This window comes from Vipera berus (genome assembly GCF_964194415.1).
Source record: "Vipera berus genome assembly, chromosome: 2".
NCBI lineage: Eukaryota > Metazoa > Chordata > Lepidosauria > Squamata > Viperidae > Vipera > Vipera berus.
The window spans coordinates 177,466,200-177,491,461 of NC_138203.1; the positions used below are offsets into that span (position 1 = coordinate 177,466,200).

Here is a 25,262-nt window from a genome sequence, read left to right on the forward strand (position 1 = left end):
GGGTCTGAAGTTGGATTCTAGCACAAGCAGGATATTGGGGCCCAATGATTAAATAGATCCTTCCAACTATATCAGTCTATGAAGGGAGGGACGGAGAGAGGAAAGCTCACATCCATGTTCTCCAATAGTTTGTCCTGCTGCTGGTAGAGATGTGCTGACTTTCCAATGCAGTCTAGATAAACCTATGAAACCTTGGAGAAGTAGTTAATCTTATTACAGTCTCTGTAATAAGGATGAAAAAACTACTTTGTGAATAAAAAATCTAATATGAAGCTTTTGAGCAAATGACTTCTTGCTTGTTGCTTGCTTGCTTGCTTGCTTTTTCATTGATTGTTAAAATAGTATAAGACCAAAGATATAGGACAACATAAAAGTTATTTTAAAAAGAAAACAAGAATTTTATATTACTGGGATTTAAAGGGAATCATTTTCTGCATTAAGGAATGGTAATTGAAGAAATTTTATGAATCTTCTTGAGATATTAGAGTTCTAACCAGTCCTTAGAAACAAACAAACCTACTCATTCTCAGAGTTAGTGGAACTACTATTAGTAAGTGAAATTCAGGGTGCTACAGGAGCAACATCTAGGAAATATATGGACCAGAGAGGTCTCCTCCACATCACAGGGGTAAGTATAATATGTTATTATGCTTTTCATCCAAAATTGCAGATGGGAGGACATTAAAGTGGGCTAAGAAATTTGAATTTGTGAAATGTAATTTTATGTACAGCAATTATACTTTTACAAAACCTAGAAAATATTTAATTGTGAGTACTCTTTCTTAATTCTTGGAAAACAAAATTATTTGTTTCAGTGAGGACAGAAGTAATTACATTCCAGTGCTAACTGCCTGTTGGGAAGGAAAAGCTTAAAAAATATGTCCATTCCTGTCCAGGAGACAAAAATAAGGTCACCTATTTAGCTTTGGCTGAAAATATCAAGAATTCTAATACCATCAAATTCCAAATGTCAAGACTAAAATCTAAATGCTGGACAAAGAGCAAAAGCAACAGGATTACAGCAATCATTAGAAATAAACTGATCAAAGTGCTCTTATTTAGGCCAAGAATTCCAGTAAAACATCTTGCTTGCTATTCAAAGTTTGGGTTATAGCACAACATCATTTTCTAAAGTGATTCAGGATCAAAACATAACTCCTTAGGTATTAATAACTAAATATGTTTATCAGTTTTCAAGTCTGAAAACCAAGAACCCAGTTTAACATACCCAGACCCTAAAATTTGCCAAGATTTCAGATCCAAAGAGAGGAATCATTCATAAGAAATCTCCTTTCCAACAAAAGTTGAAAATCTGGTAGATTGAAACCATCTTCAGTGTAAGTTAACTTGAGTTTGGCCAAGAATATTCAAGCGGATTTAGCCTGCCATTAAAAAAATAATTAACACAGTGTTTTGAACCATACCTTAACCTGGTCTTATCCCAAAGACTTGATAGGATTTCGTAAATATTGATTTTCCCAAGTAGGAATTTCAATAGGGCCTGTTCAGGAGTGCATAATTTAATTCACTGAGGCAGAAAAAAAGCTCAAAATCAAATTTAATCAGTCAAATTTATTTCAGAGATTGACCAGCAATTAAAGAAACATAATTTTTAAATACAAAGTAAAACATAAAGAACTGGGAAAAGATTAAATATATACATAGAATAAAAGGTACCCGTACAAACCTTAAAATTTTAAAATAAGAGTAAACTAAAATAAGATATTAATGATAAAATTACATTTACTTAAATATTCCACATTGAATTAGGGATGTAATAAAATATTAATATGTTAAGAAAAAAATTATAAACTAACAATCTCCCAAAATATTTTAACAAAAGCAACTGAACTACCACAGGATCAATAAGTCTTGTTTGGTTATTTTTTTAAAAAACCAACTATTGTAAATTGAGGAGGTTGACCTCAGATAGTGAGACAATTGATCAATAATTATGATAATGATTGAAACAAAATGATTTTCAATGTGTATGCCTATGCCTCATTCTTGTAATTATCTGTCATTTATGTGTTTTAATTGCTGCAGTGAAAAAACTGGCAAACATTACAGGTGATAAAAGGCTTCTTGATTAATAGATTAAAAATAGTGAAGACATGTTCATTTTTCCTTTTAAAATCAGTCAATAAAAAGAAAATAAAGGTTTGCTGGCTAATAGGGGCAATATAAAAGCATGGGAAATATAGTCTCCATGTCACCTGTGCTACAAGGATACGTTCTTTCACACATGGGGATTCAGTAAATCTCACTTTGAGTCACTATGAACTCCAATAAGGGGACTCATCAATATCTCCTAATACATTGTGTGGAAACTTAGAGACCTATTGGAGTCCGTTCAGTTATACACACAAACATACAGAATGCATATTTAAGAGCGAAATAGAGTTAAATCTCTGTATTTCATTTCATTTGGAAGTGTATATTTTCAGAGAAAATGTACTGAAAGCATCAACTGTTCTCCTATTGTTCACATCTATAGATAGAAGGCCCAGTGTCATTCTAGAAAAAAGACATAGCTGCTTTAAGGTGCTGCAGAAGGGTGCTATTCCCATAATCCTTTGTTCTCTGAAGCTTCTTGATGGAGATTCAGTCTCTCTCAACTACTGCATAGCCTTAATGGCAAATTCTATGCAATATCGCAGATCACCGTCATGTCATGTCATGTCATGTCATTTTTCATGTTAATTTATTTTTTGTTGTATCAATTCTTTTCTCTTAAGCTAAATGAAGCCTCTGGAGTATCTCTTCTCTTAAAACCACTTTAATTCCTCTTAAACACAGCATGCTATCATAAGCTCTTGTGAATACCCAGAATTCTATGGTAGCAAATATGGCTCTACTAAGAAATAAGATTTAAAAGATGATCTGTTTCATTCAAAATACTTCAATATACCAAAATTCTTCTAAAAAATTGCAGCTGAGATTTCCCCCCAAAAAAATCCTCCACTTCTTTCCTTCTCTCGATTAGCATTCAACGTTTAATGGCTCGCAAAAAAGGGAACTGATTATCTTTGAAGTCCATAATCAAAGATATTACATCCATGCCTTTGGTGTCCACATCCAGATAGAAGGTGAACTTCTGGAGCAGAGCACTGAAAAACAAGAAGAGCTCCATCCGAGCCAAGGCCTCCCCTGGACAGGACCGCTTCCCTGCATTAGCAAAGAAGAAAACAAAACTTATTTAGGAAGTACACCTGCTGGAATTGTGTCTGATAAATGAATAATATGGATAAGGGAAATATATGGCTTTGTAAAGCATCCAATCTGTTCCAGAAGATGGTACCTGCTGAGAATGCCATGAAAGCATCTCTTTTCCTGAACTGGCCCTTTTCATCCAAAAAGTGATCTGGATTGAACTCCTCTGGAGTTTCCCACTGGAGAGGATCATAATTTGCAGAGGGGAGGACTGGCACAACAGCCATGTTCTAAAGGAAAATAAAGAAACAGATGGCATTAATTGGCACTACTTTATGCAGAGAAAAATCTTCAGTTCTTACTTGCCTTAAATAACATAGGTCAGTGGGGAGCCCTCTCTAAAGAGGGAGGGAAATGAGAGATATTTGGTTTAATATTCAAAATGCCTTGAATATGAAGGATCTCTGGATACATAACAGACATCTTGCTTTTTCTTCCCCAGAATATCTTGACTAATAGTTACATCACCACACCTTGGGAATGTTATAACCATGGAATTTTATGTCACAGGTTGTTGCCCGTGGAAAGGTCTCGAGACTGTCTTTCCAACAACGTTGAACCTCATGGATAACAGCATTTGTGAAAGGCATCTTCAAACGGTCTTCCATGCTTGGAATGCGATTTGTACCCACCACCTCATCAATCTCCTTTTGCACTTTAGCTGTGAGAAAAACATATTAAGACCAGATTGACAACCTTTTACTTTCATGTGCTGAGCACCTGCAATCAACTACCACTTGCATAGAAGCATGTTTTTTCAAAGCACATACAGAGAAGATACTTCTAAACAGGAAAATGACTCTCCTCCTCCTCCTCCCCCTCCTCCTCCACCCCCTCCTCCCTCCTCTCACTGAGACCATTTCAATTCTTCTAATTTAAGATGTGATTTATATTGTTTATAGTATATGTACCTGTGTGGCTTCCAAATAGGCCTAGAGCCAGTAAACATAAAGTATTTCCATATATGCGCTATCTGAAGATTAGAATTTCTACTCCAAAAAATGCAGTGGATGAATTTAAATTAATTTAAACTAATTAGGGGGAGGGTTAGATACTGAAATTCCATAAAGTTAGTATTAAATTAATGCAGTTGGCAGCTTTGCTGTATCTCTATTAAGGAAAGGGGAAGGGGAAGGACATGGTACATCATTTCCATAATGGTTCCATCCCCTCCTTCTAATTAGTTTAAATTAATTTAAATTTATCCACTGCATTTTTGGATGATGATGATGATGATGATGATGATGATTATACTGTAAGATCTGAAACCTTTCTATTTTTGTGTTCATTTCTGTACCTTGAAGGTGTGGCAATTTGGCCATCACAATTAGACTGGAGACCAAAGCATTGCTTGTGCTTACTGTCCCAGCAAAAAACAGTTCAAGCACAGAATGCACAAGGCTTTCAGGAGTGTCGATAATCTCGGATGAATTCTGCTCCTGAAGGGGGGAAAAACAGGAAAAAGGGAAGAATAAAGAACTCTAGTTGGAATTAGTAGTAGTTCATGTAGGCATATATTCCTAAAGATTAATCTGGCTTTCTGCTAAAAAGACAGTTTAGAGACTATTCTGAACATTATTGAATATTTATACTATCATAATGAGAAACAGGCAGCTTTAATATTTTTAAATGCAGTGAAGGCCTTTGACAACCTAAATTGGGCTTTTATGTTTAAAATTTTGGAATACATGGACTTTGGAGAGAATTTTATTCAAGGGGTCAAATCAGTTTATATGTCACAGCAAACACAAATTATTATTAATGGGGATCTAAACAATTCATGTGAAATTCAAAAGGGTACAAGACAAGTCCCTTATTGTTTATATTGGTGCTGGAAATTTTGGACAGAGTTATTGGGTATGAGATATGAGAAAATAACAGGTGTAAGCATCAAGAAGAAAGTATATAAATTGAGTGCATTTGCTGATGATTTGGTTATATTTTTGCAAGACCAAAAATAATATACAATATTTTATGTGGAAATTAAATGAAATGAGGGTTTAGCGGCTTTTAAAATAAACAGTAAACAACAATGTTTATTAAGAATAGGATGGTGATTTATTGACTAAAAAGTCTGGTTTTAGGGTTGAGAAAAAGGTGAAATATTTGGGCATTATACTGACAAATGCAAAACATATTTCAAAATAACTATGTGCTTCTCTGGAATGATATCAAAAAGATGGGATAAACTGCATTTTATATTATTGGGTAGAATTTCTGTAATTAAGATGAATGTTTTACAAAAAAAAATTTTTTTGTTTCAGATGTTACCAATATTTACAACTGATATTCCATTTAAACAATGCCAGATGGATATTTCTAAGTTTATATGGCAAGGGAAAGAACCAAAAATTAAATATAAATTACTGGAAGATGCGAAGGAAAGAGGGGGCTTGGGTTTACCAGATTTAAAACTCTATTTTGATGCTTGCTGTTTAATCTGGCTAAAAGAGTAGTTGAACCTCTAGAATAAGAGGCTACTTGATCATGAAGGTCAAGTAGAGCAGGGGTCCCCAATCCATGGTCTGTGGACTGGTACCAGCCTGCGGCATGCCAGCAACCAGTCCACACAAACAAGCAAAGCCCTATCCATGGGATTCAGGTAGTACACAAAACTATGCACCCTCCGGTCCACAGAAAAACCTCTTTCCATGGAACCAGTCCCTGGTGCCCAAAAGATTGGGGACCTTTGAAGTAGAGGTTACTTAATTCATGAAGGACATGAATTAAGATTTGGATGAAACGGTTATTTATGTCTATGGAGATTCTCAGTCATCCAGGTCATAGTTATCCCAAAGATGCTTTTTCAAGAGGCAACTGGACCTTCTTATTTTTCTTTAAAGACGTTTCGCTTCTCATCCAAGAAGCTTCTTCAATTCTCACTGGATGGTGGGAAATGGAAAGATTTATACTCCTTGCATTTTAAAAGAATGCAAATGAACAGCTGTCTGCAAGGAGTATAAATCCTTCCATTCCTCACCATCCAGTCAGAGCTGAAGAAGCTTCTTGGATGAGAAGTGAAACATCTTCAATGAAAGATGAAGAAAGCCCAGTTGCCTTCTGAAAAAGCACCTTGGGGACACGGTTATTTATGGTGTGACAAGTTTAAAGTAAATGTTGATTTTAATAATCACTTTGTTAGGTGTGACATTTTAAGAGTTTAGAATAAATATAAAACAAGATTTTCTATGAAGATGCTTCTTTGGGTGTCCCAAGAAGGACGCTTTTAGAAAAGAAATGATGGCAAAGCCAGACTGGTGGATTTATAGTGAAATAATATATTTAATTTTGGTGATCTTATCCTCAATCTAAGGAGGAGTTACAATCAGAAGGACATGTTTGCCATTGGTTTATATACTTACAATTGAAATAAAGATTTACATTAGATAAAAAGAGTTATAGGTTTGACTTTGTCAAAACTGAATTTGAAATCCTACTGTGTGGTAGTGATGGGACATATTATTGCTAAGTTCTATAAATTATTATTGGAAAATGAACATGTAAAGCATTGAATGATTTAGTGGATAAGGAATTTTGGATATAATGTAATGCTTGACCAACGGGAGAACATGTGGACGAAAGGTTTAAAATTTACACTAAATTATAATTTAAAAGAAAATTTCTATAAGATGATGTATTCCTGGTATTTAACACCAAACTGTCAAGAATGTATAAATTTATTTCAAATGAATGTTGAAAATTAAAATGTAAAGAAGGGATATTTTATCATTTAGGGTGGACATATGACAAAGCAAAGAATTATTGGAGTAGAATTCCCATCCTAATACAGAAGAGTGTTGAAATGAATATAAAAATAAAACCAGAAACTTTTCTCATGGATTTAATGGAAAAAGACTTCGAAAAAAACTTTGGAACTTTGATGTTATATATGTTATATATGCCTGAGCCATGGAGGATGTGAGGGTGTGACTATGTGGCTCAAGGAAGATGCGCACTGTGGGCCCGAAAACATCTTGTCCATATCATAGAAGCTATGATATTATATCCAAGAAACTAATCAAAATTGCTTATAAATTCCAGGAAATTTCACTTGATCATCTTCATATGATCTATTACAAATCTAAACAAACATTCTATAAAGAATGAATTAGGATGGAGAACAAAATTCTACACATACTGATGTTTTTAACAAATTAGCTTTTCTATGAATATAGCAACATTATTTTAAGGAAGTCTCCTTTTACTTTGATTTCTGCATAAACAATACCAAATAGAGATTTCTCATGCTCAGCTTATCTGGAAAATAGTGTATCTATTTTTAGCAACAGCAATTATAGCCAGAAGAAGAATATATGCCAAGAACTAGCAATGTGTTATAATCAAAGAGCAAAGATAGAATATGGAGAATACATAATGTTATAGTGGTTCACATTAGGTAAATTGGTTTCATGTTAGATGCATATCAGCGAGTACTCATATTTATGCAGAAATTTTACAAACACACATATACACATGCACAAACAAACACAAACACAATATATACATACACATAGACACACAAACACACACACATACCTTCTCTAATTTGATAAGGAAACAATCAATGAAGTCACGGGGCTCCTGAATATCCAGTGTTTTCTGGTGAAGTACCACTTTTTCATGGATAAAGTCACAGAGCTTGTCAATATCAGCAAAAGTCTTTGTGTGTTGTCCAGGAAAATATTCCATTATTTTTGGAAAACTATTGTACACCTGTAGCAAATTTCAGGTTAAATAGCATACATTTTTAGACTGTTATGGTGGCATCATAATCCTCCAAACATTCAGAAATTAATTTTTACAGTGAAATTGCTAATTGTTAAGGTTCCCATAGGCCAAGAATGCAAGAACTGGATTTCACAAAAATGTCTGTAATGGTAGTCTCAAATAAATAGAGAATTTGGAAAAGGGTAATAGGAAATTTATATTTACCACCAGTTAATTAAAGCAAACTTTCATTGAAAAGGTTTTCCCCAGATCTCTCCTCACTTGGGCTGAGTTCCATTTGTAAAATAATCTGTCAATTGATTCACCCACTATTTTCCTACCCTACCCACAGTCTCTCACATTAATGGATAGTAGTGTAACTGCTCATAATCTTTGAAATAGAGAAAAGAGAGTGTGATTATTAGCACAGAGGTAACAGCTAACTGGAAAGAAACTGAGGGGAGAGAGAAAGAGAGCTTAATAATTTAACATGAAAATTACTATTACATACCAATATTATTTGGTATGTATGTGCCATGCACTTTTTAAAAATATATAATATACATTCTTTTTTGTGTGTGGAATACTGCTATTTATCACAAAGGTAGCATGCAGAAAATAGCAGTGAAACATTAAGAGGCATCAACTGTTCCAGTGAAATTTCATGTTTGGACCTCCCTGGCAAGTTAAGAAATGAGTAAGTACTAGAAAAAGCAGGCTAAAGTCCAAAGGAATTATGGCTCTAATGCTCAGGGAAGAAAATGGCCCATAGGAAATAAATCCAGCTATGAGAGGTGAACTGGAAATCAACTGATATTTGGGTGGCTCAGCCTCTCTGGATGACTAGATTTAGCTTTCCAAATCTGCAGTTCATTACATCTAGTGTTCACATTTTTGCCTTCAGCATTTGCATCCCTGCTAGTAAAAATGAGGTTTCAAGATAGGAGGTGCAGAGTAGATGAGTAACATACCATTCCTGTGAAATTACTCAAGAGTTTTAATAGAGATTCCACAGTCTTTTGGTTCTCCATGAACGTTTGATCTTTGTAATGAAATCGATTGCCGAAGACAACTGCACAGATTACATTAGCAACAGCACTTGTACATTTTCTTTTGGGTTCAAAAGGCTGCCCTGCAAGAAAGGTCACAAATATTTATGAGTGGTTTCAGAAAATGCTGTGCTTTCTTTCCACAAATCTCATTATAAACCGAGAATAATAATCATGATCTTTCTAGAATGAAGTGGTCCAGATGGGTAATTACTCTGGAATCCATTAAATATGTTAAAATATATGAAAATCTATATAATCTAAAACTCGTCTGTAACTTCAGCTGGATGAAACAGTGTATCATAGGCAAAACACATTCAACTGAGATACCTTAAATTCAGAGTCCCCAACCTCTGGTCCATGGATCAGCACCGGGCCGCAGCATGCCAGCAACCGGGCCGCATAAACAACTAAAGCCCCATCCATGGGATGCAGGCAGCACATGAAACCATGCCCCTTGCAGTCTGTGGAAAAACCTCTCTCCTTGGAATTGGTCCCTGGTGCCCAAAACAGGGGGCTCTGCCTTAAAGGGGGGCTCTGCCTTAAAGTGGGGCTAACCTAGAGGACACACTGCTCCTGTGGGGATAGAATTTAGGAAAGTTCTTGCCATTTCAGCAATGCTATGTTGCTGCTGCTTCTGTGCTGTTGCAGTCACATGATCCTCATTTACAATGTACTCTGACACTTCCCCACAGGTCAATGGGGAAGCCTGAAAAGGTTGCAAGGAGAAAGTCAATGGGGATCATGTGATCATGGCTGATGGCAGGAATGCAGCACTGAGTTTGGACTTCTTCCTTCCTGGGAAGCTTGGAGGGAAGATCACAAGTTACTAAGGTAGGTCTCCCACACCTACACAATCTCTGCCAAACAATGACCAAACAGCTGACAGTGGTGTCTGATACCATGGTACTTTGGTACTCAACTTTGAAACTCATCAAATTTGGTACTCAACACATTTTGATGTGAAAATTTTGTCCCAGTACTCATTGTTTGTTTGGTAGTCAACACACAAGCTAGAACTTGCTGTCAGCTGCTTTGTGACTGACTACATTATTCATTATGGGAAACACTGTTCATTTTTGGTACTCATCATGCCTCCTAGAGCCAATTACGGTAACAATGAATACCAAGGTACCACTGTATAGATTAAATACATGAAAGCCTACATTATGTTTCCACCATCGTATTGCTGGATTCTGCTGTCTACAAGTTTTTCTCATTGTCTGGGGCTCCTCACTCTGCATTTTTCTGCTCATAGCTGGTTTCTTTTATTTTGTTCCCTTCCCTTGACCAACTTAATTCTTCTTTACCTTTTTTAATTTTCTGCTTCTTTTCCCAGTTTTAACCAAACTTTTGTTCTTTCCATATCCCTCTCCTTCTAATCTAGCCAACACTTTTTAAAAAACAGTGCCACACTCTTAGTTTTTATTTCTTTTCCTATCTCCTTCCCTAGACTCCACTGAAGATGGTTTTCAAAAGTAATATAATTCCCTGAGTGAATTTTATTTGTAGCTTTTTAAGTCTACATCGCCTACAGATCTTCATCCCTCATGCAGAATATTCTCATCCATGTTTTCTTTACCTACCTTAGCTTACCTATCTCATTTAGCCATAAAGTGTTTTGCTGGCTGCTGAATTTACCTGATGGGTAATTTAGCATTGATACTAAACCTGGTTAAAAATATCCCTGATTAAAAATCCATAATTACCCCATTAAACAATAGTATTTCTGATCAGTTGCTGCAGCCACACTAAAATTTCACTACTTCTCAGTATCCTTGTAATTTTATGAAGCCAAGAGCGGATAATGGGTAGAAAAGTGTGGGAAACAGCTTGAAAGTTTTATGTATTTCCTTTAAAAAAAGTTTTATTAGTTTTTCAATTTACAACCTATATATCTCTTTACTCTCCTACCATCAGGTAGGAGATATAGGAATATAGCCAGCCGCACCAACAGGCTGAAAAACAGCTTTTATCCATGGACTGTTAGGCTTTTGAATGGGAAATAATTTTTATAAACTTCAATTAAATAAAAATTTTGTCAATCCAATTTCAGTGAAGTATATCTATATTCTGTTATTAAATTTTATCTAATTTTGATGTTAATTATAGTGTCCAAGTTTAACCTTTAACATCCCAAATAGTATTCAGAACCCAAAATTCCCTTATTTTATTACATCAAAGATTGTATCATCTAACATACACCCAATAGTTAAGTAGCTAGCTTCTACCTAATAAACATTGTTTATTTCATATCCTAATACATCAGAAGTTACCAATTGGACAACCTATATTTATCAGTTTACTTCTACTTATATGGTACATAACCAAAATTTTAACATCAAACGTAGGATCCATAAGCCAAATTTCCATTATGTCAATATATAAATTTATAATATTTGGAATAAGCCCAATAAGTACTTAAACACATTCTAATTCTATCTCATGAACATTTTCTATGTCAGATCCTAATAAGTCACTAATTACTAACAAAATGACCTATAATAATTCTCTAGGAATTCTTTTTTTTAATTAAAGAGTTTTACAAAAAAAATTTTTTACAAAACATCCCCAAAACCCACCCACCCCAACCCCCCTCCCCCCACTTCCCAGAGCTTAATACAGGGTCATAAATATAATAATCATATTCTAACTAAAATTATCCATTATAAAATTAACCAAATTCATAATGTGCTTTAACTCCCCTTTAATTCATTTTTGGAATCTAACTCTAGGGGGTTTTTTTTGCCAGTCGGATTTCCAGACCAAGGGCTTTAAATTGCTAAGTAAGTCTTCATTCGCTCTCATGCATATTATTTGCACCAGAGGCCACCCAACCATCAACAATGTACAAAGGTTAAACCATTCATAGTTGTTATAATGTTGCCATGTTGATTCCACTCTTTATTTGCTCTCTGTCTGCTGTTCCATCTGGATTCTAATTCTATGTGGGTTGCTCTGTTTTGAGTAGAAAATCTTATCCAGTTTTATAGTTAGTAGTTGACTGTCCAAGCTTTCCACAGGATTTTCTTTGTTGGTCTTCGGCGTCCTCTATGTTGGCATCACTATCTTTCATGTAGTATACTTCTGAAGTTATAAGCTCTTTAGAAAGGGTAAAAAGTTGAGTATTAAGTTTTTTCCTAGTTTGTTGTTGGTCTTTAGAATTGTCTGTCTTAGTAGTAGTTCCTTTTACTTTTAAAATTGTAGGTTCTTTGAGTAAAGTCAAGTTTTGAATATTAGTTTTTTCAGTACCTTGTTGTTGCTTATATTCCTCTGTCTCAATTGTATCTTCCAATTTTATTATATTCTGAAGTGTAAGTTCTTTAGTTGCAGTCTGGATTTCAGTTTGTGAATTAAAGTTGGCACGTAAATTTTTTAATCTGGAGATAGACATCTCAGTGACTATAGATTGTTTCAAGTATAAGGTTATAATCAAGCAATGTTTGTGGCTGATCCTTCTCCATTTTGTAGTAATTATAAATAGTCCTTAGTGGAGGCTAATTTTCAAACAAAAGTCAGTAAGTGTCCACCTCCACAAGGCTAAGGCAGATTCATCTCCAGCTGTTTCAGGTTTTTATCTTAATGCCAAGGTCAGTCCAAAATGTAAGCAAGCTTGTTTGCCAGTAATATTCACGTGCTATATCAGGCGCGACCACTAGATGTCCCCAGAGTACTTCAAATCCTTTTCAGACACAGTCTTTTTAATTATTTCTTTTTTTTGTCCCCTTTTTTAGACTAATAGGTAGAATAGTCCATTTCTGTAAATATAGGAACTTTAGGCCAAAAGTAGAAAGGCAGTAAGTCCAATTAATCAGTATTATTTAGTTCAAGGCTTTTTCTTTTCTCTCCCAATTTAGACAGAGCCTGCCATTAAGGAGGGTGGGGGGGAAAGTCCCTTCCCTCTCTCCTTGCAAGGGGAAACAAATTCGAAAAGCTTTTAGCTTCATCGGTTCAGAGTATTGCTCCAAGCCAACGGGTGGGCCACCACTGTCAACGCTGCTAACATCTAATGTTATTGCTTGACAAGAGATGAAGAAGTAGCTGTTTCATATGTTAAACTTGTGTATTGCTTTAAGACTAGTGTATTGCTTTAGTTTAAGGTTAGGAGGCGGAATGAGTAGGAATGCACTTTCAAGGCTATTTCTCTCTAAGAAGATAAGGCTTTGGCGGGTCTTCTAATGGAAGGGAAACTGATTCTTTAAATTAATTGGAGAATAAGATTAATGACAAAATTAGAAAGGTGGAGAATTGTGTTTTAATATATTGTGCAAGGGGTGGAGATTTCAGATTCCAGCTTCTTTCGAGCAAGCATTTGCTGGTATATTAGGCTAATAAAGGAGTTTTAAGTTAAACAATGCCTCAGAGTCACTTGAAAAGCCCATATGTCAGAAACCTGACATCAAGCTGGAATCCACACTACTTTTTAAACTAATTAGGGAGTCCCGACCTCCCGTCACTGTCTCCAAGCTTCGGAGGCAGTCTGGCAAAGAGTTGGGGAAGATCCCATAATGGAGGGAGTAAAATTGCCTGAAGCCAGCTCTCCAGCACCACCAGCCACCCCAGTGGGGGAAGGGCCAGTGAAGAAGCTGGCAGGGAAAGAGTTTCAGCAATCCTCCCAGCTGGGAGCTAGACCCAAACAACCAGGAGAATTTGTCTGGTCGTCAGAGTGGATTAAGCCCGGCAGAGACTCCAGGAGCCTCGGAGCAGCCAGGCCAGTTGAGATTGAATACTCAGGTGAGTGGAAAATCCTGTCTGCAGATCAGACTGCTTGCCAGACCCAGGAGTCCCCTGCCAAGCCCTCCAGACCCATAGAGACAGAGGACCCCAGCCTGGGGCCTCTGCAGCAATGGGAGGTTGGGAAGCCCCCACACGTGAAATACCAACAACCTCTGAGCTTGCCCCAGCTAATAGAAGCCTTGCAACAGCTGGGGGTGGTACAAAAACCTGGAGATCAGGAGCTGGTGGGAGGACAATAGCAAGGGTGGCAGCAGCAGGACCCAATGTGCAATCCCTGAATGTACAGCAGGACCAGAGGGGCCAGCAGCAGGGGGGTCCTGGCAGCCATTAAATCAGCAACCAGAATGGGGCCAGCAGCCACTGGAGACACAACAGCAGTGGGGGTCCTGGCAGCTGGTGAATCAACAACCAGGAGGGGGCCAGCAGCAGTGGGGGCTCCAGCAACTGTTGATCCAACAACCAAGTGGGGGACAGCAGCAATGGGGGTCCCAGCAAGCAATGATGAGCCCACCATTCAGAGCAACCTTTGATGGGGACCCAGAGAAACTGATTTTTTTCCCTCAACCAAGTATGCTCTCACTTGAATCGCTGGGGTGCAATGGTCGATGTGATTGCATCCAACCTAGAGGGAGAAGCATCTGAATGGTTGAACAATTTATATAATGAGCAGGCCCCTGAATTGGAGGACCCCCACCTTTTCCTCCTGGGGCTGAGGGAAAGCTTTGAGGACCCATCCATTGCCCTCAAAATATAAGAACAAATCCATAAGATAAAACAAGCTGGCCGGCCTGCCCTAGAGTACGTGCGGGAGTTTCGAAAGATGGAAGGTTGGATAGAGAGATGGCCTGAGCAATCAATGATTCATCTTTTTAGAGAAGGGTTAGACAATCAGTTTTCTCAGGCATGTATCTACCAAGCTGTACCTGACCAGCTGCATGAATGGTACCAGGCAGTGGTGAAATTAGATGTCCAGCTCTCCCGCTATAAAAAGCCTCCCCCACCTGAAGCTGTGCCAAAACCAGGATCCAGATGGCTACCACTACCCCTGAAAACCCCCAACGACTGCTACTGCTGAAAGACCTAGACCACCTACAAGTCCGCCAATCAAGTGCTTTCAATGTGGACAGCAGGGACATTGAGCAGCAAACTGCCCAGTTCCTTACCCGCAACAGCAGAGTAGACTAGATCCAACAACGAGGAAGAAACTCACACAGCAGCCATCAAGAGAAAAGTCCAACTGGGCCACCCAGGGGAGCCCTTCATAATTCAGGCAGACACAAGCTATGTGGCAGTCGGAGTGGTGTTATTGCAAAAGAATAAAAGTGGGGTCCTGCAACCTTGTGCTTACACCTCTAAGAAATTTACTGAAAGCGAGAGGAGATGGACATTCTGGGAAAAGGAAGCCTTTGCTATTAGGTGGGGGCTATTAAACTGGCAGCACTACTTAGAAGGGAGCAAGGTGCCTTTTGAAGTATGGACAGATCACAAAAATTTAGAGGCACTAAAATCTCCCCGTAAATTGTCCCCAAAACAAGTATGATGGGCACAGTACTCCAACTGTTTTAACTTTACTCTAAAGTACATACCAGGAAGAAAAAAACTTCCTAGCTGATGCGCTCTCCTGATTGCCACAGTACAAAAGCAAACGTGAAGAAGTTCATGAGGCAATTATCTCCGGTCCACAAACTGCGGCCCAACTTATACCTTGCAGGACCCCTAATCCTGATGACCCTGGGGTAAAGAAAATAAAGTGAGAACTCCTCACTGATCAATGGTTTAAAGACAATCAGACATCCCTAACATGCAGGGGTGGTCTGGCTTACAAGGGGGGAAAACTGTACTTGCCTGAAGCTCTTCATCTTAATGCCCTCAAACACAGCCATGATGTCAAACAGGCTGGACATTTTGGATGTCTAAAAACTCTACATCTCACTCGCTGGCAATTTTGGTGGCCGGGACTAAAATGAGATGTAGAAAACTATGTCAAGAGCTGTACTGTATGTGCCACCATGAAAAAAATCCCAGGAAAGACCTGTGGGTTACTGCAACTGGTGGCCAAACCTTCTCAACCATGGGAAGAAATAGCTATGGACTTTATAGTAGACCTACCCGACAGTAGAGGAAATACTGTCATTTGGACTGTGATAGACCTATTTTCAAAACAGGCTCATTTTATCACCTGCAAAGGACTTCCATTGGCTCAACACCTGACTAAGTTGTTCCTAAAACATATCTATTGACTACATGGCACCCCTAAGCAAATAATTTTGGACAGAGGGGTGCAGTTCACAGCGAAACTTTGGAGAAACTTTCTTAAATTAATTGGATTATCTCAAGGCCTATCAACTGCTTTTCACCCAGGTACTAATGGAGCAGCAGAATCCGCCAACTAAATGGTGGAACAATACCTTAGATGCTACGTCTCTTACCAACAAACAAACTGGACCGACCTCCTCCCTTTTGCAGAGGTGGCTTACAATAATTCAGTACATAGCACCACCGCCTACACTACTTTCTGTGTAGCCACAGGGAAAGAATTCAACCCCATACCGGAATACCCTCAGTTACCCTCCACTTCCCAGACTCTCTTGATCATTGGGTGAGGGGTTGGGAAGAAGTTTGGAAAAGACAAAGTTGGCCTTAAAAAAGACTTTTGAGACCTACAAAAAGCAAGCTGACAAAAAGAGAGCTCCCCAAAGAACCTTCCAAGTTGGGGAAAAGGTCTATTTGTTGACCAAATATTTATGCCTTAAACTACCCAATAAGAAATTGGGACCGAAACTCTTGGGGCCTTTCCCCATTGTGAAAATCATCAAGCCGGTCACAGTAAAATTGAAACTACCCAGACTTTGGGGGAAAATTCACCCAGTGTTCCATTGTAGCTTGCTGAAACCTTTTCGAACCTCCACTTTAATACCTCCCCCTAAGAAAGCACTTGGACCCCTTGTGGTAGCAGGTTAGACCCATTATGAAGTGAAATATATTCTTGACTCTAGAATCTTTAAGCGAAAATTGCAATACCTAGTACAATGGAAGGGATACCCATTGTCTGAAGCCATTTGGGTGAAATCTACTGATGTGAAAGGTGACAAACTTATCAAGAGGTTTTATGAGAAACACCCCAACAAACCAAAATCCAGTTGCTAACTTGTATTTTGTTTACATTACAGGATCTGTCCTTTTTCTAAGGGGGACCGGATGTCAAGGCTGCTAACATCTAATGTTATTGCTTGACAAGAGATGAAGAAGTAGCAGGTTCATATGTTAAACTTGTGTATTGCCTTAAGACTAGTATATTGCTTTAGTTTAAGGTTAGGAGGGGGAATGAGTAGGAATGTACTTTCAAGGCTATTTCTCTCTCTAAGAAGATAAGGCTTTGGCGGGTCTTCTAATGGAAGGGAAAGTGATTCTTTAAATTAATTGGAGAACATGATTAATGACAAAATTAGAAAGGTGGACAATTGTGTTTTAATATATTGTGCAAGGGGCGGAGATTTCAGATTCCAGCTTCTTTCGAACAAGAATTTGCCGGTGTATTAGGCTAATAAAGGACTTTTAAGGTAAACAATGCCTCAGAGTCACTTGAAAAGCCCATACGTCAGAAACTTGACAGCTGCCTTCTACCGCTGCCCGGAGAGACCTCCCCCCGCTCGTCACCCCTCCAGGGTGACTTTTGACCCCTTTACAGGGGTCCCTCAGCGAAGAAATCCAGGCAACTCAAGGAATGATTTCCTCACACACCTGGCCGTGGTGCGATCTGAAACCGGCAAAAGTTTTATATATTGCCTACATGTATCTGTATCTGTACTCCTGAACTCCAGTGTGAAAAAAACACAGTAGGGGAGGAGGGGGGCTTGTCACCGCCTCTGTTTCTTTTTCTTTATTTTGTGCACAATAAAATGCAGAGGTATTTGAGTTTCAACTTAGAATCTAATTTTCCTGTAATCTTACATGATACAAAACCTCTCTCAGCTTCTTTTTACAAATGAAATTATTCTTCTGCAAGATAAGTGTTTGGGGCTTTTTGTAGTACCTTGCAAGCTGCCTACTTCCTCCACTAGACAAAAGGCTTCCTCCTGCACTCTTTCAGACATTTGTTTCTTTCCCATCCCAAAATTCCTCAAGGTAGATAGCATGAAATGTCTCCTATCCTTCCAATGTCTCTCATTAGAAGTGGCCAGACCTGAAACCAAAGAAACAGGGGAAAGAGCATGATGTCAGTTTTCAGCTTTTGAGAAGTAGCATGTTTCAATATAAACAATGGTTACAAGTACTTTTCTCCTTCACATCTTTGTCCTGCTGATAGCTAAAACAGCTCACTGCGTTGCAATATATTGTGGGTCACAAAATCTCCCACTTTTCAGAAGTACAACTGGCAGCTTGCATACTAATTGGCCAATACAGCTTCCATTTATTTATTCATTCATTTTCAATTTATGTAGCTACCTATCTGAAAAATTTACTCTGGGCAATATTAAAGAAAATGTATTTTTCTCAGCTACTATGTATTTTATAATTGTTATTGGAATTGTGTTTATCTTTAACACAATTCCAAGAACAATTATGAGATTTAAAATAGGTAGTAGCTGTGAAAAATACATTTTCTTAGTCATTAGTGTAACTGGGAGATGAGAGCCTTCACACACTCAGGGCCCCAATCCTGACTGCTGTCATATCAAAAGGAGAATAAGTAAGGTTATGAAAATCATGACACAAGTTTCTGCCATTGTGATACAGACAAAAATATATGATGTATATTGAACATAGAGACAGTTCTATACTGTCGCTGCAATTTTCAGGAAGCAGGGGAAAAATAGATTCACTTCAACATGTGACTGTTTTTGTACAATAGAGACACTCATTGGCTAAGAGAAGATATTTCCTTTTGAAGGTATATGAAATTAATTTTCAGCAATAGCCCAGATGGCATCAGCCGAAACAGTTTTATTTGAAAAAGTATTTCTGGGTCTCTTTCCAAAGGGCCAATGTAGAAATGAGAGTGTGATTTCTCTTTCTCTCTTTCTTTTTTTTCTTTCTTTCATTTTCTTTTTCTTTCTTTCTTTCTCTTTTTTTCTTTTCTTCCTTCCCTTTCCTTTCCTTGCTCCTTTCCTTTCCTCTCTCTCTCTCTCTCTCTCTCTCTCTCTCTCTCTCTCTCTCTCTCTCTCTCTGTGTCTGTGTCTCTGTGTGTGCATGTGTGTGTGTTTGTGTGTGTTAGTGTGTGTGTGTGTGTGTGTACTTACATACTTCATAATGGACCAATAACAGAAAAGATGATACAGTTTTATTCTCTCTTCTACAACTGTGACCAAAATCATCTTTCAAGTGAAGCTTTCTAGATCTATCTAGGATAATTTCTAGATCTCTTTAGCATAATTTAAAATGCATGTAGCAGCTTGCAAAGAAAAAGAAGAGAAAGTAAGGAAGTGCAAAAGTACCAACCATGGTTATGGAATGTTCGCTCAATGGTGGGCACAATAATACGTCCACTAAATTCTTCTGCATGATCTATCAAAGCATCTTTTATCATCTCATATCCACAGAGCACAATCAAAGGTTTTGATCCAATCCAGACGGTAAAGATAGGACCATACTGTCCAATGAGCTAAAGGTAGAATTAAATGAAAACCTAGTTAATTAGTTGATGACCCACATTGGAGTGAAATTATTCCCAAGCGTGTTTGAAGTACATTTTAAATTATCACAGAGAAACACTCAAAATGTTCAAGGAAAATTCCAAGAATTCTTAACATCCATAAATACAGTACAACTAGATTCCAGAACATTGCAGGTGTCTACTAGTTTGTGGGATGTGGCTAATTGTATGGGTTTATGTAAAATGCAATTGCTTTTAAAGTAACAGAAAAAGAAAAAAGCAAAAGAAACAAAGCATAAAATTACATACATTATCAAGAAATACATAACAAAGGCTTTAAAAATAGGTGAAAAAAATACAGCACAGAAAAAATAAGGTATGGAATATAGCAATTGCACTAAAACTTATATATCGCTTCACAGTGCTTTTACAACCCTCTCTAAGCGGTTTACAGAGTCAGCATATTGCCCCCAACAATCTGAATCCTCATTTTACCGACCTTGGAAGGATGGAAGGCTGAGTCAACCTTGAACCGCTGAGGATCAAACTCCTGGCAGTCAGCAGACTGCAGTACTGCATTCCATAACCACTATACCACCACAGTTCCTATTATACTACATTTTTAAAACAATAAACCATTACCATTTTTTTCAATATCATTTTCTAGTAGATACACATACACACATATAATCACACACGCATATTATGTATATACATATATATTTCTAATACTTGTGACAATCATGCTTTTTTAATCAACTGTACTTTGTATAAATGTCTACCTTTATATTTATCCATACAAAGTTTATGTTTATAGGCAATCCACTCTTAAGTAGCAACTATAATCAGTCTTGAATCCATTGAGTATGCTTCCAGTTTTCGATCGCAGTGCTGGCAGACATGTGGGGAGATTGTTCCCTCCACCATCTGGTTTTCTCCCACCGGGGGACCCTGAAAAGGGTCGAAAGTTGCCCTGGAGGGGCAACAAATGTGAAGCAGATCCCTGAGTGATCGCAGAAGGGTGGCAGCCCTCCCATTTGATCCCAGGCAGCTCTTCGAACTGATAGGGAAAAGATTGGCCATTTATGGCCCATCATTAAGCTGCTGACAACCGAGGTCAAACTTACTAACAAGCACTTTGAAAGCAATGTGAAGAAATTGGGTGAGATTTTATCTTCTCTGCATCCCAAGTATTTTTCCTGTTAAAAGCTTCTTGAAAATTTATTCCCTGCCGAGGAGAGAGGGAAGGGATTTTTTTCCCCACCCTCTAAAATGGTGGCATTAGGAAACAAAGCTTTGAAAAAATCAACTTATTACAAGTGGATATTTATTTTCTGTCTGGAACTTGGCGACTCAAAAAATTCCTACTCTTATTGGAATCTGTCATTTTGTTTGATTTGCAAAAAAAGAACTTAAAAAAAGATTTTAGTTTGGGATTTGAAAAAGACTCTAAATGCTATCGGGGATATTTTGTGGTGAGCTTGGCACAACAGTTTTATTACTTTTGATGAAGAGACTTGTTTACAACCAAGGTCTGACCTTGGTTTTATCTACGACAAACCTAGCTTTGAGAGAGCAGCTGGGCAGTGAAACTGGCTTCTAGGAATGGTGGAGGTGAACATTTACTGACTCTTTCTTAGCCTCCACCAGAAAGATCATTTTTAACTATATCAGAAATGAAGCTAGAAAACTAATCCAAAAAACAACAGAAATGGAACAAGTGAACGCCAATGCAGAGGGCTCTACAGAACAACAAGCACAGTCTACTGAAAATCTAGATAATGACACAATAATTTCAAAACTGGAAATAATCTTCGATGAAAACCAGAAGAAGAAATCTGAGAAAGAAAAAGACCAGATCGAATTGAAGACAACTATATCAGAACAAACTTGGGGATCTGGAAGATCAAGGTGACTTAATGATTATAAATGGGACAGACCTCTTAGAAAATTAGCAATTAGATGGTCTCCTTTGATCCACATAATATACACAAGAATGAAGAGAGACCTATCTGATGATTTAAAAGCACTGATATGAAAACCTGGCTGGCAAAAGAAGAAACTTAGAATTAGGTTGAAAAACTGGGGGCCCCTGATTTATTAGAGAGGATCCTAAACTGTCAGTTAGTGGGCTAAAGGGAGATTTTGAAATAAAGAAAATTTGAGTACTAAATTTAAAATAGTCAGAAAATAGTAAAAAAAAACACCAGGGGATTAATTGGTTGAATATTGAAGGTTAAGATTAACAAGGGAAATTTAAATTAACTATAAGAAAATAGGTTTGAATTATTGATTAGCCCAGTGTATATAGATGATGGATCTGAACTAATAAAAGATACTCTATTATTAAGGTGGTGATCTATTAGGATGGAAAGAAGAAAATGTTTATGGAATAGAATAAGAACATATTTAAGTTTTAATAGGTGTATTTTAGATATTATAATTTTTATGAAATGAGATAAAGGAAATTTGGGTTATCTGAAAGTTAAATACTATGGATATTAAAGGTTAACTATGAATATTGTAATTAAAAATTAAAATTGGTAAAATTTTATAACAGGACATTTATTGTCTATCAAGATCTATTAAGATATGTATAAGCAAAAAGAAAAAATGTATATATAAATGTGATAATGAAATTTTTACTGAATTTTGATATAATTAGAAATTTATTAACATAAATATGAAATAGCAAATGTTAAGGGAAACTGAGAAGAAATATTTGATGGTGTAACCTGAGATACTCTCTAATGATTGTATTACTGATCTATTGTTTAACCCAATTATCACATTGCCTTCTAAAATGTTATTCTTAACCCTATAAAATCTAATAAAATCTTTTTTAAAAAAAATCCATTGAGTAAATGGATTTTACATTTATCTTTCCAATGTTGCAGTATCAATCTTTTAATTATGATAATGCCATGGAGAATCCATGTATGCTCTCTAGTTGTCTAATTCCATATATTACCGGTAAGTATATAATCCAACAGAATATTATCCTTTGAAAAATTTAGCTTTAGACACACAGCCAAATTAACATTATTACTTTCTCACAAAACTTAATATGGCTAAAAGCATGTTTACTTTTATGTGAATTAAATATCCTAGTTCACATACAATAGCATGTGCTGTACATGATAAAACAGAGATTTTGTTGCATTTGTAACATACAAAAGTACCAAAACTTCCTAATACTGTTTGTTTCATCCTTTCTGGTAACATTAGACTATGTTCACTCTTCAGGTTAGAATTAAAGTTTCCAAGTGACCAAACTTTGCCTGTTACAACTTTCTAGTTTGATCAAACTCCAATCAACCCCAATGAAAACTATAAACTGTCCATTGTCTTACAATTCACCACCTTTCAACTTAAGTAAGCATTATGCTTTGCTATTTTGTAGTTCCCCATTATATTTATATTCATTGATGGTCTTCAAGGAACTGGATTATCACTAGGTTGCAGTAAGGAATTTCTGTATGTTTTTGTTGATGTCTAGTGATTATGCAGATTTTCGCAACTCATGTAAGATAGTCTTAATGTTTGGTTAGCTAGGACAGAAGGTGTGTCTGCATTTCAACAAACTGTAATCAAGCAGGACGGCTAGAGGAGGAGGAGGAGATTTCATTGAGTTTGATGCTAATTCAAATGAAACAAACTTGAGACCAGATATTTAATTTTCTAAAACTCTTATTAATACTTATTATTCCTTTTATCAACTTTATGCTTTTATCAGGTTGCTACAAAGCAATCCTATGCTAAAATACCAGTTGAAAAATTATATGAATACTCAACAACACCTCAAACTACTAAAACTAGAGAAAGGAAGTAATATAGATAGACTTCAAAGCAATCATACCTTTTTATAGGTTTTATACAGAGGTAGTACATCTTGCTGAAAGAGGTTCCCCAGAATAGGCCATGGAGTAGGTCCAGCAGGCAGCTGCCATTTTTTCTTGTACATTTGGAAAGATGAGAAAAGGGTGAAGAGTACACAGAGAAGAAGCAGAACTCCTGTCCATGTCAGCTCCATCCTTCTCCAAGTTCCTCTTGAAAAATCACAGACAATTTTTAAATGAGACTTATTGAAAGGAGGAGGCCTCCTAGATGCCCAATCACATCTAAAGTCCAGGTTTCCTCTAACCTTTCACATACCTACCTCGTTTGCTTTCTGCTTAATTTATTCTTTTACCTTGAGGAGAGTTACTTATCAACAATTCACAACCTCTCCCTGACGGCAGAAATAAGTTCTTGTTTCTGTCCTTTGGGGGGCAAAGGTAGATTGAAAACTGAAACATTTGCCTTTTATGTAGGTGAGGAGTCTTTCAAGGGGAAAAATGGTAACCAACTATGCATAGGAAAATTTTGACAAAAAATATGTAGTTATTTTGATTGTGCCATTTAGAATAAAAAATTCACTCATAAGTCAATTTAAAACCCCATTGTTACTGAGAGAGGAAATGACTAAGGGAATGGTAGTGGGTAATTCAAACAACTGTGATAAAACGAGCGGGAATAACAGTATTTAGATTCATATGCTATATAATGTTGCATTATGAATACAAATTTGGGGGGAAAACATGGGCCACATAGTTTTTTGTATTTCTGAGCTGTAAAACCTAATTACATGAACAAAGCAGTGAGACTCACTTGTGCTATGCACGGTTACCCAAGTTCTCCTTCCAAGTGGAAAGGTAAGGAGTTTCAACAAAATCTACTTCTTTGTCATCTTATTTAAGTTATCTGTGATCTTGGAACAGTCCAAGCCAGTGTTAAATATAATGAAAATTCTTTTATATTACAGTTCATTCTAAACACTCCCTCTTCTTTGCAGAGTCCTGTATTGTTTCTAGAAGATCCTCAAGAAACAAACTCTCTGGTGACAGCCTCTTCACTACCAGGAGAACGATAAACAGGAAAATCAGGTCAATAAATGAGGAAGCAGCAGCCATTCAGGACTACACCCTTTGGAAGAGCAAAAGTCATCTCTATTTTATTCACAATCTGGGAACTGCCCAGGTTTGGGTGTTTGCTTTTGCACATATAAGTCAAGGAACCCAGTATCTCTGGAGATAACCAATTTAGCCACAGTAACACAAACTTTAAATTCCTCTGGAGGACAGCAATAGCACATTTAAGACAGGGCTGCTTTTATAAAATGCTTTGAAACTTCAAATGATTTCACAATAATAGAAGAACTTTCCATGAATTCTTAAACTATTATGTTTCCATGTTCTTGAAACTGGTGAGCACAAAATTTGCTGTTCAGCACCACAAGAAATTCTGAATCAATGAGGTAAAGTCCTCTTCATTAATTGCTTTCATTTTTTTACATTTTTATAAGAATGTTTCCTGAAAGAATAAGATAGAAATCAGAATAAAGAGAATTCAGCATTTCTATGTTGCTATTATTATGGTTCTTTAGTAATTATCTTCTATCCTCTTGGGTTGGGGATTTGAGCATGAGTTTTTGTTAAATTCAAGAACTACTTCTCTTCGACCTCCATGTAGTGTTCCAACATTTTGAGCCTGTTCAGACTTTACACATGCTTGCTGTTATGTATTGGGAATGAGTTTCCCTGTACTGAGTCTTGTGTCATCATTCCTGCTCACCAGAGCCCACTACTTAACAGTGGTGATGAAGGTGGGATCCTGCTTCGCTGTTTAAAAGGGCTGAAGTCAATGAGGGGTCGGCAGTACACGCTGGAGGGGAGAAGCATTTCCCCCCCTCTCTCTAGGCTGGCTAGTAAGCCACGCTAGTGGCCGTGTGCTCAGTGGATGCATTCCCTGAGCCTAAGAAGCAGGATCCAAGAACGCAGGAATCTAAGGAAGATGCCAAAGGTCGGCAAGCTTAGAAAGTTTGATGTGAAGCATCCAGAAGAATGGCCGTCTTACCTCTCACAAGTAGAGAACTATTTATGAGCAAATCAAATTGCAGAGGAAGGCCTAAAGGCTGCCACGTT

The 25,262-nt window shown here is 37.2% G+C and overlaps 1 protein-coding gene across 1 annotated transcript; it reads right to left on the reverse strand.

Annotated features, from left to right (window-relative positions):
* Window positions 1-2,989: 2,989 nt before the first annotated feature.
* On the reverse strand, window positions 2,990-23,332 carry LOC308662873 (cytochrome P450 2C5-like; the record flags this gene model as incomplete). The annotated part of the gene is made up of 9 exons (XM_081319016.1): window positions 2,990-3,168; window positions 3,302-3,443; window positions 3,687-3,874; window positions 4,511-4,652; window positions 7,750-7,926; window positions 8,892-9,052; window positions 17,740-17,889; window positions 19,146-19,308; window positions 23,159-23,332. 9 exons carry the CDS (start codon window positions 23,330-23,332, stop codon window positions 2,990-2,992), a joined length of 1,476 nt encoding a protein of 491 aa, XP_081175142.1.
* Window positions 23,333-25,262: the final 1,930 nt, after the last annotated feature.